Source organism: Panicum hallii, chromosome 6 (assembly GCF_002211085.1).
Source record: "Panicum hallii strain FIL2 chromosome 6, PHallii_v3.1, whole genome shotgun sequence".
In the NCBI taxonomy this organism is placed as follows: domain Eukaryota; kingdom Viridiplantae; phylum Streptophyta; class Magnoliopsida; order Poales; family Poaceae; genus Panicum; species Panicum hallii.
This window is the reverse complement of record NC_038047.1, coordinates 24,746,741-24,767,123: the sequence shown is the minus strand read 5'-3', so window position 1 is coordinate 24,767,123 and position 20,383 is coordinate 24,746,741. Positions and strand designations below refer to the sequence as shown.

Genomic DNA, 20,383 nt, shown 5'->3' with positions numbered 1-20,383 from the left:
TGCTACGCGCGCGTGGGATTGGGCGGAGACTCACTGACGGCGATGAATCCCGGCAGCCGGCGGGGAGGAGGAAGAAGGCGGCGGCGAGATGTGGGGGCTAGGGTTTCGTGGGGGAAAGGGAACTGGCGCTCGAGTGAAAGAGTGAGGAGGGGGAGACGGCGAGCAGCCGGGGTAGCGTGGCCGGCGACCACGAGCGAGTGAAAAATAAAGAAAAACGATGATTCAAATGCTAAATTCAAAAACTTGTACTTCCCCAGAACACGGTGCAACAACAAAAACTCAAAAATCACCAAGAACACGGTGCAACAACAAAAACTCAAAAATCACCAAGAAAGAACACGGTGCAACAACAAAAACTCAAAAAGCTATTAAGGATTGCTCACAAAAATTCAAACAAAACTGCAGTTTTTAAAATTTCCAAAAATTTTATGGCTCAGGATAAACATAACAAAATTTCGAAAAAAATATTCAAAATTCACCATTTGAAATCTAGTATTTAAATAAAATTTTTGGGAGCATAGCTACTTAGCAAAAATTTAAACTTTTTTCACAACCCTCACTTGAATAAGGCAAGAAAATTAGTTACTCAAGCCAATCTCATGCACATGATTGTTCATTATGCTTGGATGATGCTCATGATGATGTTGTTTAATTTTTTGATCATGTTCATTAGCTTTGGGTCGTGACAGATAATACAGATTGTAACTCACTGCATTTAAGTATTACTTTATTGTTAGTACATGAAAATAATTAACTCCATTTTCTGATGCTCTTGAACTTTAGAAACTGAAATGGCAACATAATGATCTGGAGAGCCAAGAGGGTCCAATCATTTTTAATAATACAAGGAGAAATCCCTCACATGCCACTGGTTAAACCCTAAATCCCCTATATGTCACTGTCAGTGACTATGGCGGGGTGGGGACTCTTGCTTTCTGCAGAACCACCTCATCTATGATGCAGCTACACTCATGAACAACAATCCTCTAACATACATGGACCACTTATCGCCCAATTAGCTTGACCATCCATGCACCACCCAAGTACAAACCTAGCAGAGGACCTGCCAACAGCATCTGTGTCAATGGATCTGTTGAGGGTGTAAGCACGGCAGCAGCAACAACGGCACCAACAACAACATATCTCCAGATTGAAAGCATTTGATCTCCAGAAACCAATCCAACTTGCCCCAGCAATAGCTGGATAACTGGTACCTGGAACAGAATACCGTGAAAATGCATAAAAATCAAGAGATGCTTTTTTATGAGATCTTGCAGCTATCATAGTTCACTTTATCTGTATATTTATAGTCAAATAGGAATTGTGGTGCCGTCCTCTGATAACTCAAATAGGTGTCTGCTAGATTCAAAAGCAGCATTCATATGTGTGATTTGTTCATACGTTAACACGAAATAGAACGGTAGTAATCAATCCTGTGCGGCTGTGCCACTGCACAGTCCGAAATCACAGAAATGAAACACACAGAGTTCAAGTTCTGATACTCGTCACCATTAGCATAAGTGCAGATAATACATGATAAGATCCTTTCAGATTAATTAACTTAACTGCATATTTAGTTCTATAAGTCTAGATCATTATAATAAGGTTCACAAACCAGACCCAATGGAATGAAGCTGCAAAACAGAAATCGGTTCAATAACTACTTTTGTAAGTTTTCACACTTAGTGACGCTGGCTTTTGGACCAAGTGCTTAAGCTTGCAGCCATAACTGTATTGTGTCACATTTTTTTCATTTTCCCTAGTACTCCAATCTGGTGACCAATATGTACATTAGTTGTAGCGACCAACAATCTGGTTGCTACAGCAAGACTTTGGTGTGAAAATGTTGGAAAATTGTTTGCATTAATCGCAGTGGCCTATGTTGTCCATGATAAATTTTTCACCAACAGTTGGCTCTTTCTTCACCTATAAACATAATCCCACCTAAATGTGATACAACAAAACTCATAATATCTTAGTACTCCACAGTAATGTCAATTTCAAGAAAAGGAAGTGTTGATGATCTGGTTACCTCGCAAAAAAGAAGAAACATATTGTCACAACATTCAGGGGAATTTGTTACCTGAAAGGATAATCCTGTGCTGAACATAAGCACAAGTATGAATTCAAAGTACTGGTCTATTGACCACAATGATTCCACTGCCCCATCTGCATAGTTCACGAAGAAGTTCAATGCAGCAGGGCTAAGAACTGTGTAGGAGAAGAAAATGCCAAGGTAGAATAGAACAGAAGAACCCAAAACAATAGGCCCTAGGAATTTCCGCTCATCCCTTGTTAAACCTGGGAGAACAAATGCAATGATCTCATACAAAATGATAGGACTTCCAAGTAAAAGGCCACAATAACCCGAGACCTGCATGGAATTGAAAATATTGAGATAATTAACAGATTGCTTAATGACCACTACAAAATAAAATTGATGATGTAGAGTATGGAAATTGCATGAGAATGATAATATGAAAATTGAAAATGCCATTCACATTGAACTTGTCTCCTATAGACTAGTAACACATAGGAAATTTAGTGGTCACGAGACCTGTTTATGGGCCAGTCAATGGAGAAGTTGTCAATACCTATCCACCTTATCATGTATTATAAAATTATAGAAACAGACGACTATACTGCAGTCTATGTAAGATTAACTTTAAATGTTATTTACTAAAGTGTGAATGTCATGATCAACAAGACCTATAGCAGCAGAAAGGATAAAGCCCTAGTGGCCTGCTAGCTATTTTGGATGGTGAGGTCAGATGGAGATATAATTTTGTAAAGGGATATGTAATTGGATGATTCTATTTATAAAGAACCAATTCCCTAATACGGGGCCAAGTTACCCCTCTGGCAGCAATATATAGAGAGTGGCATCTACCAATAAATGTAAGCAGCGTTTGGGGGTTTCCGCTCTACATTCAGCTTTTCCTCCCTTCTCTCCGGTTGAAGCCACCAACTGCCTGTTGACTCACAGCAAGGGCAACTGTGCTAGCTGAGCTGCTCGACCACCGCCATCTCCCTCTCCCTCTCCTTCTCTCCCTCTCTATCCAACTTTTGCTTCCACTAAAATACAGCATCTGACACTGAACTATCCATAGATTCTTAACCAAACAGTCCATTCAAATGCTAACTATAATGACGTTTCAGTTTATGGAACTAATCTACAGCATGTGAAGCATATACAGAATGAGTAACTGATTTAAAAACTACACAGCAGCAATGAGCCCATTGTGTTCATGATAAGTATCAGTACACAGGATATCCCTTCTGTGAGTACTCTATTAGATGTCGAAGGAAGGTTTTAGATTACCCTATCTCTGATAAAGATCGGACTCAACTTGGCATGCAAGTTATTCTGGGAAGGAGATCTACACAAATACAAAGTGAAGTCCATAACCAGCTCAGCAAGAGAGGTGGTTCCAGACCTAGTATGTGTGTGTATATACATATGTGTACCATAGGGCAATTAATGGAGGAGAGACACTTTTGGATTGCAATCTGGCCTAATTGCTTATGCTCATTGTAATAGTGTAGACTCTACATCTGGCCAAACAGGGTGTAAGGTATTACTCTCAACTCGACAGGCCAGAACCTGTATAAACCTTGTCCATGTTCTATCGAGTCTCCATGCATCATGCTGTCAACCATGACACCCTGGCAACAATGCATCCCTTGTCGACTCTAGTTATTAATCCTTGACAGTTCATTTTCGAAATTCAACCTTACATCCGATTCCCATCCATACTAACCTTGTTTCACCAAATTAATTAGTGAGAGATTTTCCTGCGCCTCTGCCAATAAATGCAATGGGAAATTTTTTTTGTGTACGCAGATATGCAAACCTAGGGACTTGTAAGTTTTAATTCTAATTTTTGAAACGTGAAACAGGCACCTAGGTATGGAACTTGCACTTAAGCTTTCCAATGATATGTGAGAGGATTTTCATCTGTTTGGTCTTTAGGATGCCATTGGCAAATGTAGATTGCGCAACTGTGATCAAGGCACACAACCTGACTCAGATATGTGTACTCCCTATGCACTATGTAGGACCATAAACAACTCCAGAATGCATAACACATTGATAGAACCATGAAAGAAGAAAGAGAGTGTTCCAGTGTATTGCCTGTTACTAAAACAAACCAGGATGTAGAAATGAATTCTGTGGACCATTCCACAAGGTAAAAGATACAAGAATTACATAAACAAACAACAGAAAATGCTACTTGAATATAGGATTGATGACCCCTTTCGTGATAACCATGTATTCCCACCTGCTAGATCTTGTTCTGAATGGAAGAGGAGAGGGCCAGATAGGAGAGGGACAAAAATGATAACAACAGTGTAAGACAAATTTCAATATTCAGATTTCTGGAAACTCACCTTTAATGTTGTAAAGAAAAATTCCCCAGGAGAGAGCTGCAAAAAACGAACACCCTGAACAGTCACTGGTGCCTCTAGAAGCAGAATCAAATCTTTCGAGAAAGCAAAACAGCCAAGTATTGCAGCTCCAACAGCCAAAACTGAGATAAATATCCTCTCGCGAAGCTCCTCTAGATGATCAAATATACTCATCTCCTTGTCATCAGGAAGTAACTCTTTGCTTGGATAAAGAAAATTATACAGAGGACTCTGTTCTTGTTCTTGTGAGAGGCCTCCAAAGGAACCATTTTCCACTGCCGAGGGTAAATTTACATTGTAAATTAGCCAAATCAATATTCTTGGTGCAGCTATGTCACATACCCCAGAAAGAAAACTCTACCAACTTATATCAAATAAATAAAAGATAATTCATCATGTAAGGAGGAAAAATAAATGGCTCGTGCTCGTACAATAAAAAATAGTGCACTATGAAATGCAATTTACTGTAGTATTTGCTTAGTCAGTTAACTGAACTTAGGGTTACAATTAACTGAGCTCACCTTAAATGTTTTATTTCCTTTATTTTACTCATCAAGTTATCTGGCACAAATGAGCCAGAACAGCACCTTAAAGTTCAATAAGATATACTTCTTCTAATATCTAGCTTTCTTATGCAGTCCCTCCCTTACTCTTATATTGTGCACACCATTTCAAGATTTCAACTTTGTGATTTCTGACCAACAATTTATTCTCTCAATATGTAAATTTTGTCATGCCTGGATGGTATCATTGCATTCATATATAAATGTGATAACCTACAGCTATGATTTACTTGTTATGAACATACTATAGGAGAAATTAATAGCTATGATTTACTTGTTACCACAATGACACTGCAGCTTATATTTTGTAACAAGAAGAAGGATTTATGAATTTTTCTTGAACAGTAGATTTATGAAAATTCAAATGTATAGGTCTGTTATTCAATATTTCTATGATGAAATTCTAACTCCGCTATTAGCCAGTATCAAGCTCTACTACCTAATACAACTATCTGACTCGTGCTCCGATATCCAGAAAAATTCTTGGGCATATGATTTTGTGCTTCCATTGCTACCCCTACCTCCTTGGCAGTCGGTTAGTCAGTAAGAGTCCGACTCATTTGCATTCCCACAAATAAGAGAACATACTAGCTGACAACATGCATCACGAACGTTTTTGTACAGTTATCTTTTAGGTTATTTTAATTGCAAACCAGATATTTAAATTTCTCAATCAACTGGTTATTTATACCCATCAATTTTGATAACCATTAGCAAACCATGGAGAGACTACTCCTTGATTCCATACCTGCATAGCAGTATAGCACCGATTGGAATTGCTCGCGACGAAAAACAATGCCAATGAGTTGCTCATATTCACTTATTCTTTTTTTTTGCGGGTTCATATTCACTTATTCAGCATATGACCGGAATCTCTGGGAGCTCCAGCGAAATACCAGGGCAGTGCGAACCAAAAGGGCGTAACGAGAGACGTACCTGGAGGTCCTGGAGGCGGGTCCTCGAGTGCGGCGCCGAGACCGCTGGATGGAGACTTCTCCATCTGCGGTGGTGGCCCCGCCTCCCGTTGTCCGCCTTCCCCGTTGACAGAAGCGCAGCAGAGGCGGCGGCAGCGGCCGCGCTGGAGTCCAGGCGCCGCGGCAGCGAGAGATAATAGGGGCAGGTTGCGCGCGCTGTGGAGAGGCCGGCTCTGGCTGATGAGGACGCCGCCAGGGTGAAGCTGTGGCAGCGGGTGCGAGAGCAGCGCCCCCGCGCTTCCCATCCCGTCCCAGCGTGATGCTCGCCGCTGTGATGGTTGCTCTGTTGGAGAAGGGAAGGTTGGGGGCGGATCGGGTAGACGATAATTATCTCGCTCGTGTTGGGCCGTTGTCTTCCTACGGCCTCTGCTTGTGTCCGTGCTGCTGCTGCGCTTGCCTCGGGCGGTCGGGGTCGCGAGGTTTCGACTTTCGAGGGCCACACGTGTCCACGACCCTTCGATCTCGAGTGCCGCACCTGTAAAAAGGAAAAAATATCTACAGTTGCTTTTGGAAAATTACAAAAAACACCCCCTAATCACATGGATGTAACATCGACAGGAGCGCAAGCTCCCCATGTTCGGGCCACGTCGTCTACAATTCGCTGCTTTAGTGACCTTCAATACTTTCGTATCGTAGTGAGGAGTGAATCTGCACCTATGAATCTATGATCCACGCTGCCAATGCTACTGCACAAAATATTTGTGGGGTTATTTGTAGGGACAGGTTAACGATCAACTTCTATTTTTCGCTGCTAAAATTGAGCATTTTTCGCCCCATGCAAATATATTTATAGGAGTGGATCGTCATCACTCGTCTCTTCTAATAGTTTTCCAGAAGCTTGGAGTGATCCACCCGTATAAATGCAATTTACAAAGGGAGAATGTTGCCATCAGTCGTTCCTGATGACAGTTTTTTAAGGACGGGTGATAGCATCATCCGCACCTAAAGATGGCAACGGATAAAATCCACGCGGATATACACTTCGTATACCCGTACCCACGAGCAAAATATCAAACCCGCATCCGCGTCCGCTACCCGCCATGGGTAGAAAATTGTGCCCGTATCCTCTATGTGCGGGTACTCGATACCCGCGGGCACGTCCGTCTACCCACACGCCAAGGGCTTAGGCGCGGCACACTGAGTACAGGGGGCGCGCGAGGGCGAGGCCTTGGACGCCAGTGTGGCGAGCAAGGGTCACCGACCGCAGTGGCGCCGCCGCGCTGGATGGAGGAGGACCGGAGGAAGGGGGGTGCGGTGGCGGCGCACAAGACTGGAGGAGGGGGTCGGGCAGGAGCAGCGCGCCGGCCGCATTGGGTGTCACCGCGCCCGCCGAACGGGGGCGGGGGGAGCGGCACGCCGCCCGCAGTGTGCGCGGCCGCACCGGGCGATCGGGGGGAGCGGGGAGCGGTGCGCCGGGCCGTCGGGGGTGCGGGGAGCGGTGCGCCGGCCGCAGTGGGCCGCCGAGAGATCTTGAGGGTGACCGGCCGGACGGCGCATAGGGAGGAGCTGAGGAGGAGAGGGCGGTGCTTAGGGAGGTGGACAGGGCGACGTGCGTAGGAGGGGAGAAGCCGGGAGATGGTGCATGGGGAGACCGAAATCGGGGGAGGAGGAGGACAGTTGGGTGGGAGGCTAGGTCGCAACGGCCGGGAGTGGGAGTTGTGGGATGGGTGGAGAAATGAATTGAAACCCTAGAGATTGTTTATATACTTGGTATTCGAACCAATATTTCAGCGGGTGTGGCGGGTTTGCGGGTTTGGATATCAATTTTTCAAACCCGTAGCAGATATCCGTTGGGTTTAGAGTTGTACCCGCACACGTACCCGCGGGCACAAACTTAGACCCATATTCATACCCGTCGGGTTTAGTATCCGCAGGTACGTGGATATTTCGTAGCCGTTGCCATCTTTATCCACACCTGCTAATGGCTTCATCAAAGGCGGATGATGGTGTGGTGCACCCCTGCAAAAGCTTCCGCCAACTTTTTACGAAGGTGCTTCCCGCCAAATATTTAAATACTTCCTGGTAAAATTTGAAAATTTTAGTTCCCACCAAATTAGAGTGTTAATGTGATCAGCAATTATCCGGCCAAATCTTATAATAATTTATCAGCATATAATACACTAATTACACATAAATTAAATCGGTTATAATAAAAAAATTACAAGAACCATTTTGATACAATTCCTCGCCTAACACTAATTACTCAAACTTCCATCTTTGATTCTGCCACTAACAAAGATGAAAATATTTGTCTTCAGTTACTAAGTCACGTGTCGAGTCATAGAAGGGGCCCATGAAGTTGACAATCTCACGCAATATGTACTAGCACAAGTCAGCGGCAATTTTGTAGAGTTCCTTCTCTTTAATTTGGCAGTTCCATAACGGGATTGGATTGAATTGCTATGCAATGAAAATATGAAAAAACAAGTGTAGAGAGGGTGCAAAATCTACATAAACGTATATATGTTGTCGGTGTTTTATCCATCAACAGACCAAGTGAAACCCCAAGGTAGTACATTCGTAGGTGGAGTGTCGTTGAAATCAGGAACTTGAAGGCGCATAGAACATAAAATTTAGACAAGTTAAGGCCGTTGAAGGTGTAATACCCTAGGTCCTGTTTGGTGGTTTGTGTTGCATGAGATTATTGGTATGCCTAGTTTAGGCTTGAGGTTGTTCTCTGCCGATCTATGTACCCCTGCCCTCCTTTATATATCCCAGAGAGCGGGGTTACTAGTCGGTTTTAAGGTAGAAGTTCTAGTAGGATCATAGAGTATGAGTCCTAGTACGATTACAGAGGAACTCAGGAGGAGTCCATCTTCTTCCTTCTTTGCGGGTACCGAAGGATCTATCCACGATAAACCACCGAGCGATTCGTAGTCAAGTGCAGTAGCTCTTGAGTACTTTTCAGATCCTCGCCCAATAATTTTGGTGCTCTTCGATTACTTGTTTGGCTGAATCTTCAAGCCCAGCAACCTTTCCTGCATTGTGAGCCTCAAGTCTTGGATACATGAACTTCACTTCATCAACCAGTAGAGGTGACCGAAGATGTATTTTTTGGCCGGTTGATATCATGTCTATCAAGCCCAAATAACCTCGCAAACTGTTTGATCTTGATCCTATAGACTTGTCCTTCCGTCATCCAAAATATGGATCTCTCTCCATCAAGGGATCCAAAGAACACTGTGGCATAAAATTGGGCAATGAGCTCCATGTTCCAATGATTCTTGAAACCCATAAGCTTTTTGATTTTCTTATTTTCACAAGCACTTATTATTTCCTTGAATAAGGGATCATTTTCCCTTTCCATATGGTTCCAAGCCACCAATTGTACTTCAATTGTGATCTTTCCTTTACTAAGAATGACTAACTCATAGAAATCCTAGTAGAATAAGTTGTAAAATCTATAATCAGTTGAGGTCTTTTCACTGTTGTAAGGATCTATTTTCCTCAATCTCTTCACCTCTCTTGTCATCCCACTAGCCATGTAGTTGATAGACCTCCTGCTAGCCGGTTTTTGGAAGATGGGTAAGGGAAGACTCTCTTCTTCATCATTATTTCCACCCTCCTATTCTTCCGCATCACCATCAATATCATCTTCTTCTTCCTAATCATCGCCATTGTCTTCCTATGCTGGACCCTTTCCATGATGATGCTCAACACGAAACTCCTCATACTCAACATCATCATCATCACTTGACTCACCCACACTTTCTTTTTCAATGTCATCATCAACTGGTGGCCTTTTCTATCCTCTTGGCCTCAAATTTCTATCACTAGACACTTGAGCATGATTCGATCCACCTTCATCCACATTGACATTTGATGGACCATGGCAAATTTTCTTATGCTCTCAAAGTGCCTCATCATTCTTGCTGTATTTCCTTAAGATGAGATTTTGAATATGAAATCGAAGGACCGGCTTGGGGGCTTGATTAGGCCGGTGAGGAGCTCCAAATCCTCAAAAGGAATCTCCTTTTCCTTGGTTGAATCCTCAAACCGCCAATAGGGTTGAGGAACTCAAGTGAGAGAGAGAGGCACGGTGAAAGGAGAGGAAAGTGACAGTGTCCTGGGGTGAAGAGATGACAAGAAGATGAGCACACTATCATGGAGATATGGCCTAGATGCACAAGGGAAAAACATGAGTTCATTGAAACTTACCTTTGCCATTTAGCCAAAGGCCTTGTGCAAGTGTTAACAATTTTGTTCACCACACTTGCTCTCACATACTTTTCAAATAAGCACAAAACAAAGAGAGAATAGGATTAACTTGTAATCTCATTTTAGTGATTCCTTTAAGTGGGAGGCACTAGAATCAGTAAAAATGAGACCTCACAGTATAGGCTAAATTCTCTTTTATTAGTGCATATGTGATGATAGGTGGAATGCAAATTCACATGCGCTAGTTTAGCCAATGAAGTCCAAAAAAAGGAATGTAAAATATATTATGGAGAGTATCTATGCAAGAGTTAGTAACATAATCAAAGGATAGGCAAGTGCATGTTACCACTTTGATTTGAGTCATGAGATAGCATACTCCAAAATGAGAGTTTTCAACTCCCTTGAATGAGACTACAATTCCACTTGAAGAAATTGTTGGTCCCGAGATGACATAAGCTTGAGAATGAGCTCCCCTAAAACAGAGCTTAAGAATTTTGAATATCTTATATACAAAGCACTTTATCCAATTAAGGACATGGAGAGTCTTATTCACAAACTTGGCCAAAGCACAAAAATAGTATTCAATATTGAGATTTTGCTTAGAATGCTTACTGTCATTTTATAATTACCCCAAATTGTGCTAGGAGTGAGAATATACCTCAATTTTCATTCTTTAGGTCTCTTTCACACTTTCAACACCAAGTTGGTTCTCTCTGGACAAGACTGGTCAGACTGGTCTGGTCAGGGAAGAAGCCAACTTTAGTGTTGTTCTATGTAGTCTGTCTTGATGATGGCTTATAACAAAACTTTGCTTTCTGCATTTTTTTGAAGGCAAAAACTGTGGAGATCCCCACAGTACTTCAAATCAATTAAAGATGAAAAACAAGTCCATAGTATACTTACAAAGAGAAGGGGGGGGGGTTGGGATGTACAAGAAAAATTACAAGACTGTCTCTAGCCACTGTAAGAAAACTAGCCAACGATCCTCCGTGAACCTAAGTGTGGCAGAACTGTTTGAATTATTCCAGCTCAAGTGCGCAGACCATCGCTATACAGGCGACATGACCTCAATGCACTTCAAACGGAACAACCCAATGGTCTCTCGGGTAACGTCCCGATGAAACCATCGGATTCCGGATCGTACAAGTGTACCTCGCACGAAGGCGAGTCCAGAGATACAATCACCGTCACATTTTTACAACATAGGCACAAATAGTTATTACAAACCAGTTTCTGATAGAGTACTGCAAACCTAACTAAAACAAATTTATACAGGCATTGTTTGAAAACTTCAAGTTTTAACGGCCATTATTCAGAGATGGCAGCGGAAAGGAAACAAAACTACTCGTCGCAAAAGCAGGCACCATACTTAGCCCAAAGCATGGCGTCATTCCGAAGGGTCATTGCCGGCCGGGGACGGATCCCATTCCATGGACTAGCCAGGCAGTAAAGTGCAGGGCCAAGGGGAACTAGCAACTGAGTCCTCGAATGACATACCTGAAAACTATATTACTAGCAAGACTGAGTATACTAATACTCAGCAAGGCTTACCCGTCAATTGGGTATACTTAGCCCATAACTAGACCATGAGAGGTTGAAAGGCTCTAGGTTTCTTTTGCTGAAAAACAACAAAGAGTATGTCCTTATTTCCATATTTTAGCTTTCAGATTCTAGTTCAATTAACCATTCTAAATGAGCATCTATACTAGACAAGCAAGATAGGTATTAAAGCATACATCAATATTGTTCCATCAAATGTTGCTCTTGTTACTCTATGTGGCAGAAGTATCAAGCAGTCTCAATCATCATGAGAAACGGACGATTCCTGAATCAAATTTCATAACCTTGCAAGGGATCCTAACTCATACGCTCGGAAACTTTCCTTTCCGGACAACCATTCCCCTCATATTCCGGGTCGTGGATCAGCGCCACCACAAGCGACTGCAGGACCATATGCACATCCAATATGCAGGACGTACGTCTACAGCACGACAGTATAACCGTACTCTCGTCTGCTATGCAGAACGTACTCCCACACGTTGGTGCGTGTGAACATAAAATAAAATTCGAGTGGTGGGGGATATGTCCTCTTGCTGGGCCAATCAGGTACTAGGCTTACCGCGTACCATATTTATGGTATGTGGCTAGTACTTTCAAACGTTGACCACCACTACCACGTACTGCGGCTTTATCAAATTGATCAACATAGACGGGGTACCATTCCAAGCCATGATACTGCACATAACCCCGTCCGTGATCCTTATAGTGATTGCAGAAAAGTAAACAATCAGCTCCTATATCGCGCGAGTGATAGGAAATCACTCGACTTCTACCGGTCCTATTAGCAGAGCATTTACTCGATAAGGACTCAGAAACATTACATAGGTTCCTAGGTTTCATGCAACTAGGGTTTTATAACAACTCCTAGAACTTAATGCTCAATATAGATATATAACAATATAAGTGTATAATTAAAATTACTGGGTTATGCACCGGGGCTTGCCTTCACTGGTGAGGCTGGGGTCAGTGATGTCAATATCTTCTGAACCTGGGTTCTGGGCTTCGGAAAGATCCTCGGCGATGTTCACTTGAGCTTCAGAAATACCCTCGTCGGGTTCCGGGATTAGCTCGTAGGTACCATCAGCGAGTGTCATCAAATCTACATGATATGCAATGATAGGAAATCACTCGACTTCTATCGGTCCTATTAGCAGAGCATTTACTCGATAAGGACTCGGAAACATTACATAGGTTCCTAGGTTTCATGCAACTAGGGTTTTATAACAACTCCTAGAACTTAATGCTCAATATAGATATATAACAATATAAGTGCATAATTTAAATTACTGGGTTATGCACCGGGGCTTGCCTTCACTAGTGAGGCTGGGGTCAGTGATGTCAATATCTTCCGAACCTGGGTTCTGGGCTTCGGAAAGATCCTCGGCGACTTTCACTTGAGCTTCAGAAATACCCTCGTCGGGTTCCGGGATTAGCTCGTAGGTACCATCAGCGAGTGTCATCAAATCTACATGATATGCAATGATTTGAAGCAAATGGTTATCATTTTAATATTTTGTTTTCACGATAAAGTTGCAATCCAACAAGAATACATTCAATACATCACTTCAAGACTTAACTAATTTGTACAAACAACAAAATGATTTGAAAGAAAATAAACTTAAGTAGAGTTTCTGGTGTAGAAATTTTGTTCAAAACGGCTATTTGGTGAAGGTTACTACAGAGCCGATCGGATCTACTTCACAACATGTTTTTCAGATAGCTTGTCTAGCCGATTGTGCATCGGCTCAAATTTTCTTCGGCAAAAGTAGCTGATAGAAGTGTAGCCGATCGACGTGTAGCCGATGGGCGTGTGCCTGATGGGTGTGTAGCTTACAGACGTGTAGCCGATTGATTCCTGGTATTTTATAGAAAAGACCCTAGAAAGAGACAAAGACTTGCAACTGGGTCCCTAATCGACTTGAACAAAAGTAGTCGAGTGGCGGCAATCAAAATCCGGCAAGGAGGCTCACCAGCGGCGAGGAAAAGGTGGGGAAAAAGGTTCAGGAGCTCACAGCGGACTTGGGGGTAGTTGGAATCGTAGAAGGGGAGCTCGGAGGCGGCGGTTCGACTAGAACAGAGCCGACGCGGTGAGGTTCTGAGGGCCGCGATGGTGTTTCGGCGATCGGAGTGCAGAAAGGCGAAGGGGAATTGGTCAGGGAGCTTTGACATGGAGATGTGGTGCTGATGGTGCTCTTGGCGAGGGAGGGGAAGGGGTGGAACTTCGGTTCGACTAGAAACAGGACAGCGGCGGGGAGTAAGATCGCCGGTGCGGCGTTCTAGGCTGCGCGCGCGCGGGAGGAGGAAGAAGAGCGGGTCAGGAAGGGGCAGTGAGATGCGGCGGTGCTGGTGGAGCACGAAATTGGAGAGGAGGAGTGGCGGAGGCGGCTGACGGTGGTGGACAGAGGAGCTCCGGCGAAGTAGTCGAGCGGGGGAAAAGAACAGGAATGCGGGTGCGCGCGCAAGAATAGAAGAAGGAGAAGTTCACAGGACATGTTCCAATGCTAAAAAGAGGCGCGTGGGTGGCGGCAAGCAGCTGCTGGTGGTCAACAACCCACGTGGCGGCTCGGGCGGGCAGTGGTGCGACGCGTCCGCGCGAGGAGAAGCTAGCGGGGTTGGTTGAGCGGCGGGCGGGCGAGTTGAGGGCCAGGTGGCGCAGGAAGAGCGGCGAGGGGGCAGCTGGCAGCCGGGGAAAACACCAGCGATGGGTGGTGAGCGGCGCTGCATTGAAACAGAGAGCGGGAAGCAGGAGGAAGAAGATGAGGACCTGTTCATAAATTTTGCAAAAGTTCAAGGAGTTCACTGTAAAGTAAAATTTTCTTCCAAACTATAGCTCTAATGAAAATATGCCCAAAATCTAAAGTGTAGAGCTTAAAAAGATCTACCACTTTGCTTTAGGGTCCAACTTCAAAAGAGTTAGGGTTTTGAAATTATTTTTAAAAACCAACAAATCATTCAATTTTCAAATGAATCCAAAATAAATTTTACCTTTTCAATGAAGCCTTGGAGTATTTACACTTCTTACAGTGGTTAAAGAGTAAAACTTACATTTGCAAATCAACCCTTCATATATTTTTGAAATTACCTCCTATTTACACATAATTTACAAAAAGAACTAATTTTTCTAATATTACAGAAATACCCTTTAACGTGTATTTAAGTTTTTAAAGGCATTCATCAAAATAAAAACAAACTTCACACTAAGTTAACTTCATACTAGAAATTAGTGTGCCTAGCTCCTAAGTACCTAAAATGTCACAGCCTCCCTCTCTAAAAAGAATCTCGTCCCGAGATTCCGGAACAGAGTGGAGTTGGAAGATTAGATATTTGGTTTGGCTCTAAGGAAGTCTTGAAGTTGTGCTGAAGATAAGATTCAGTTTCCAAAGTTGCTTCTTCTTTAGTGTGATTGTTCCATTGGATCTTAAACATCCTGACTGTTTCTCTTCTTGTGCTTCTCTCCTTGGTATCTAGTATTTTGATCGGATGTTCGGTATAAGATAGGTCTGACTCGATTTTGATGGTTTGGAAATTGATGACCTTGGTAGGGATTTTTATGCATTTCTTAAGCTGAGATAGATGGAAGATATTATGAATGGCTGCTAGCTGAGGAGGAAGTTGAAGACGATAAGCTATGGGTCCACAAGCTTCAATAATTTCAAAAGGTCCAACGTATCGAGGAGCAAGTTTTCCTTTCATACCAAACTGTTGAACACCTCGGGTAGGAGATACCCTTAGATATACAAAGTCACCAACTTCAAACTGCAAGGGTTTCCTTCATTTGTTCGGGTAGCTCTTTTGTCGAGATTGGGCTGCCTTTAGATTACTTTAAATGATCTTTACTTTTTCTTCTGCTTTAGTGACAAGATCGGGTCCAAAGATTTTACGTTTGCCGGTTTGAGACCAACTCAAAGGAGTTCGGCATCGGCGACCGTATAATGCTTCAAAAGGAGCCATCTTGAGGCTCAACTGATAACTATTATTGTAGGAGAATTCTGCCAAAGTTAAGCATTTGTCTCAATTTTTGTCATATTGGATTACACAGGCTCTAAGCATATCCTATAGGATTTGATTTATCCTTTCCGTTTGTCCGTCTGTTTGTGGATGATACGCAGATCTTTGAATTAATTTTGGTTCCAAGAGAGTGTTGGAGTTGCTCCTAGAAACGAGCAATGAACTGTGCTCCACGATCAGAGATGATCATCTTAGGTACTCCATGGAGACGAACGATTTGGTCTAGATAGATTTCGGCATACTTTTCAGCATTGTAAGTAGAATGCACGGGAAGGAAATGGGCAGTTTTGGTTAATCGATCAACGATTACCCAAATAGAATCATGCCTCTGGGAAGTGTTGGGTAAGCCAACGATAAAATCCATGCTGATATCTTCCCACTTCCAAGAAGGAATGGGTAAAGGTTGAAGAACACCAGCAATCTTTAAGTGACTGGCTTTAACTCTTTGGCAAATATCACACTCAGAGACATATCTTGCAATTTTTCTTTTCATGCGAGTCCGTCAAAAGTTCTGTCTCAGGTCTTGGTATATTTTGGTACTGCCAGGGTGCATAGAGAACTTGGACAGATGTGCCTCGTCCAAAATCTGCTTACGAAGCTGATGGTCCTTGGGTACAACAATACATCCTTTGAACCATAGAATTCCTTTGTGATCTACTTGAAAACACTTATACTTTTCTTCTCCCTGGGCTAGCTGTTGCTTGATGATTTTGACTCCTTCATCATGTAGTTGTGCCATAATGATACTATCTTGAAGTGTGGGTTCAACTGCTATATGATTCAAACTATCTTGAGGAATAATCTCAAGATTGAGCTTTCTCATTTCCCAGCAGAGAGTTTCATTGAAGGCTTCTATTGATAAGCAATGGCAATGTGCTTTGCAGCTGAGTGCATCCGCAACCACATTGGCCTTGCCTGGATGATAGTGCACTTCTAGATCATAATCTTTTATAAGCTCTGGCCAATGTCTTTATCTCATATTTAGATCTGCTTGTGTAAAAATATACTTGAGACTCTTATGGTCAGTGTAGATGTTGTGCTTAGTACCTATAAGATAATGTCTCCAGATCTTAAGCGCATGGATAACGGCTGCAAGCTCAAGATCATGGGTAGGATAGTTCTGTTCATGAGTCCTAAGTGCTCATGAGGCATAAGCAATTACTTGGTTGTTTTGCATGAGTACACAACCAAGTCTGATGCCCGACGCATCGCAATAGACATCAAAAGGTTTGGAATTATCTGGCGGAGCCAAAACTGGAGCAGTAGTGAGGTGTGCTCTTAGAGTGTGGAATGCTTCTTCACATTTCTCATTCCAGGAGAATTTAACTCCTTTCTTCAGCAATTCTATCATTGGCTTGGCTATTTTAGAGAAGTCTGGGATGAAATGACGATAATAGCCAGCAAGACCAAGAAAACTACGGATCTGATGGACTGAAGTAGTGGGCTTCCAATCCATCACTTCCTGCACTTTACTCGAATCAACCGATATGCCATCACTGGAGATGGTGTGACCCAAAAATTTAACTGTATCTAGCCAAAATTCACATTTGGAGAATTTGGCATACAAGTGGTGTTCTTGCAATCTCTGAAGAATAATGTGAAGATGTCTAGCATGATCTTCTAGATTTTTAGAATAGATCAGAATATCATCGATGAATACTACGACAAATTTATCGAGCTCCGACATAAAGACAGAGTTCATGAGATACATGAAATATGCTAGTGCATTGGTAAGACCAAAGGACATAACCAGAAATTCATAAAGTCCATATCTGGTGGAGAATGCTATCTTTGGGATGTCGCTGGGTTTAATTTTTATCTGGTGATATCCAGAGCGAAGGTCAATTTTGGAAAATAATTTGGCTCCATCTAATTGATCGAACAAGATGTCAATGCGGGGAAGAGGATATTTGTTTTTGATGGTTACTGCATTGAGGGGGCGATAGTCCACACATAGTCTGAAGCTATGGTCTTTTTTCTTCACAAATAGAGCTGGGCATCCCCATGGTGAAGTACTTGGATGAATAAAACCTTTATCAAGAAGGTCCTGAAGTTGAACTTTTAATTCTGCCAGCTCATTGGGTGGCATACGATAGGGTCTTTTAGAGATAGGGCTGTACCGGATTGTAATTCTATAATAAACTCAATGTCTCTATCAGGAGGCATCCCGGGCAAATCATCCGTAAAAACATCTGGGTACTCATATACGACAGGGATGTCCTCAAGCTTGATCCCTTCTATGGCATAAACGCAAGAGTTGATATACTCCCGCTGTGGAAGATATAGAATAGTAGCGCTCCTCCAACTTTCTGATTTTAATAGAAGGGGTTGCCTTTTTCTGGGGGCGCCACACAAGAGAATGCGTTCACCATGTTGAAAGATAAGTTGACACATGCACCTCTCCTCCAACTTCCTGATTTTAATAGACTTTTGAGCTTGAATTTGATGCTAGTGGAATTGGTTTGGGTGGTGTTTTGTTACAAGATGGTAAACCTGTTGCATATTTTAGTGAGAAATTGAGTGGATCTGTTCTGGAATTATTCTACTTATGATAAGAAATTGTATGCTCTTGTGCGCATATTAGAAACATGGCAGCATTATTTGTGACCCAAAGAATTTGTTATACATTCTGATCATGAATCTTTGAAGTATATTCGTATCAAGGAAAACTGAACCATTGACATACTAAGTAGGTTGAATTTATGGAATCTTTTCCTTATGTCATCAAACACAAGAAAAGGAAAGAGAACGTCATTGCTGATGCTTTGTTTAGACGATATACTTTGTTGACACAACTTGATTGCAAGATTTTTGGTTTGGACACAATTAAAACACAATATGTGAATGATGCTTATTTTAAGAATGTCTTGCTGCATTGTAAGGATGGAAAATTATGGAACAAATTCATCGTTGTGTTTCGAGCTAACAAGCTATGCATTCTAGCTAGCTCCGTTCGTTGGTTGTTGTTACAGGAAGCACATGGAGGTGGCTTGATGGGGGCATTTTGGAGCAAAGAAGACAAAGGATGTACTTTCTGGTCATTTCTTTTAGCCAAAAATGAGAAGAGATGTGGAGCGATTTGTTGCACGCTACACTACATGTCAAAAAGCTAAGTCACGAGTAAATCTGCATGGTTTGTATATGCTTTTACCAATTCCTAGTGCTCCTTGGGAGGATGTTTCTATGGATTTCGTGTTGGGATTGCCTCAAACTAGGAAGGGACGTGATAGCGTTTTTATGGTTGTGGATAGATTTTCTAAGATGACACACTTTATACCTTGTCATAAAATTGATGATGCTACACATGTTGCTGATTTGTTCTTTCGAGAAATTGTTGTTTTGCACGGTGTGCTAAATACAATTATTTCTGATCGCGATGCCAAATTTCTTAGCCACTTTTGAAGAACTTTATGGGCACAATTGGAAACTAAGGTTCTATTTTCTGCCACTTGTCATCTCCAAACTGATAGTCAAACTGAAGTTGTTAATCGAACCTTGTCTACCATGTTAAGGGCTATTTTAAAGAAAAATATTATATTATGGGAAGAATGTTTGCCTCATGTTGAGTTTGCTTATAATCGTTCCGTGCATTCAACTACAAAGATGTGCCCCTATGAGATTGTTTACGGCTTGATACCTCATGCTCCTATTGATTTAATACCTTTGCCCAGTTTTGAACAATTGAACTTTCATGCTAAGCAACATGCTGAACTGATGTTAAACCCGCATGAAACAACTAAAGGAAACATAGAGCGCATGAATTCTAAGTATAAGCTTGCTGGTGATAAAGGTAGAAAGCAATTGATTTTTGAACCTGGTGAATTGGTTTGGTTGCACTTGAGAAAGGATAGGTTTCCTGTTTTGAGAAAGTATAAATTATTGCCTCGGGCTGTGTGACATCCCGGAAAAATTTACCAAAGAAATCACACGCTAAAAATATCTTTTTCAGAAACCTTTTGTCGAAGCCCTAATTCCCCGGAACCCCGAACCGACACCCGCATCCGACCGCTGTCACGCCCCTCCCCCTTCTCCTCGCGCAGCGTGCGAACGTCGCGCGCGTGTGGCCGACCAGCCGCGGTCGCCGCCGCGAATATCGCCAGCGCGCGTCACCCCTTTTTCTCCCTTTCTCTCTTTCTTTTTTTTCCTTCCACCATTTCTCTTTTTCCTTTTCTTTTTCCCCATTTTCCTTTCTTTCTCCTTCTCTTTTCTTTTCCTCCCCTTTTCTTTTTCCTTTTCTTTCCCTCTCTTTTCTTTTCCTTCTTTTTCCCTTCTCCTCCCTTCTTCTCCCTCCTTCCTCTGTTCCCGAGCACCACCCGGCCGCGCTGCCCGGCCTCTGGCTCCCGAGCCACGCCGCCCCTCTCCTCGCGCACACGCCCACGCATGCGCGTGTCCCTGCTCCCCGCCTTCCCCGCGCACGCGCGCTCTGGCTCGCGCACACCCCTGCCCACGCGCGCGCGCACGCGCACCCGTGGCTGCACGACACGCCGCGCCGCCCGCCGCTGGCGCTCCGCCCTCGCCGCTCGCGCCGTCGCCCCTGTGCCGCACAGCGCCCGGCCCCCCTCCTCCCCCACGTGATCGACGTCGCCCTTGGCGCCCGCGCCTTTGCCGCACGCCACTCCACGACGGCCGCAAGCAGCCGGAGCGCCATTAATGGCGCCCCGCACTGCCCGCTGGCCGCCACCGCTCGGTCCCCCTCCTTCCCACCGCCTT

At 43.2% G+C, this 20,383-nt stretch overlaps 1 protein-coding gene across 1 annotated transcript; it reads right to left on the bottom strand.

The window, feature by feature from the left end:
- Positions 1–747: 747 nt before the first annotated feature.
- LOC112896820 (sec-independent protein translocase protein TATC, chloroplastic) lies at positions 748–6,339 on the bottom strand. The gene is made up of 4 exons (XM_025964951.1): positions 5,910–6,339; positions 4,393–4,685; positions 2,084–2,374; positions 748–1,214 (listed from the first exon to the last, which is right to left on the bottom strand). The coding sequence occupies exons 1-4, from the start codon at positions 6,190–6,192 to the stop codon at positions 1,005–1,007; spliced, it is 1,077 nt and encodes a 358-aa protein (XP_025820736.1). The 5' UTR covers positions 6,193–6,339; the 3' UTR covers positions 748–1,004.
- Positions 6,340–20,383: the final 14,044 nt, after the last annotated feature.

Bases quoted from the DNA above. Each gene is read 5' to 3' on its own strand.
- LOC112896820 (XM_025964951.1), bottom strand. From the start codon at position 6,192: ATGGGAAGCGCGGGGGCGCTGCTCTCGCACCCGCTGCCACAGCTTCAC. The intron at 4,686-5,909 runs GTACGTCTCTCG...TACCCTCGGCAG, and splicing joins CCCGCCTCCAGGACCTCCAG to TGGAAAATGGTTCCTTTGGA. The intron at 1,215-2,083 runs GTAACAAATTCC...ATTCTGTTCCAG, and splicing joins GCACAGGATTATCCTTTCAG to GTACCAGTTATCCAGCTATT.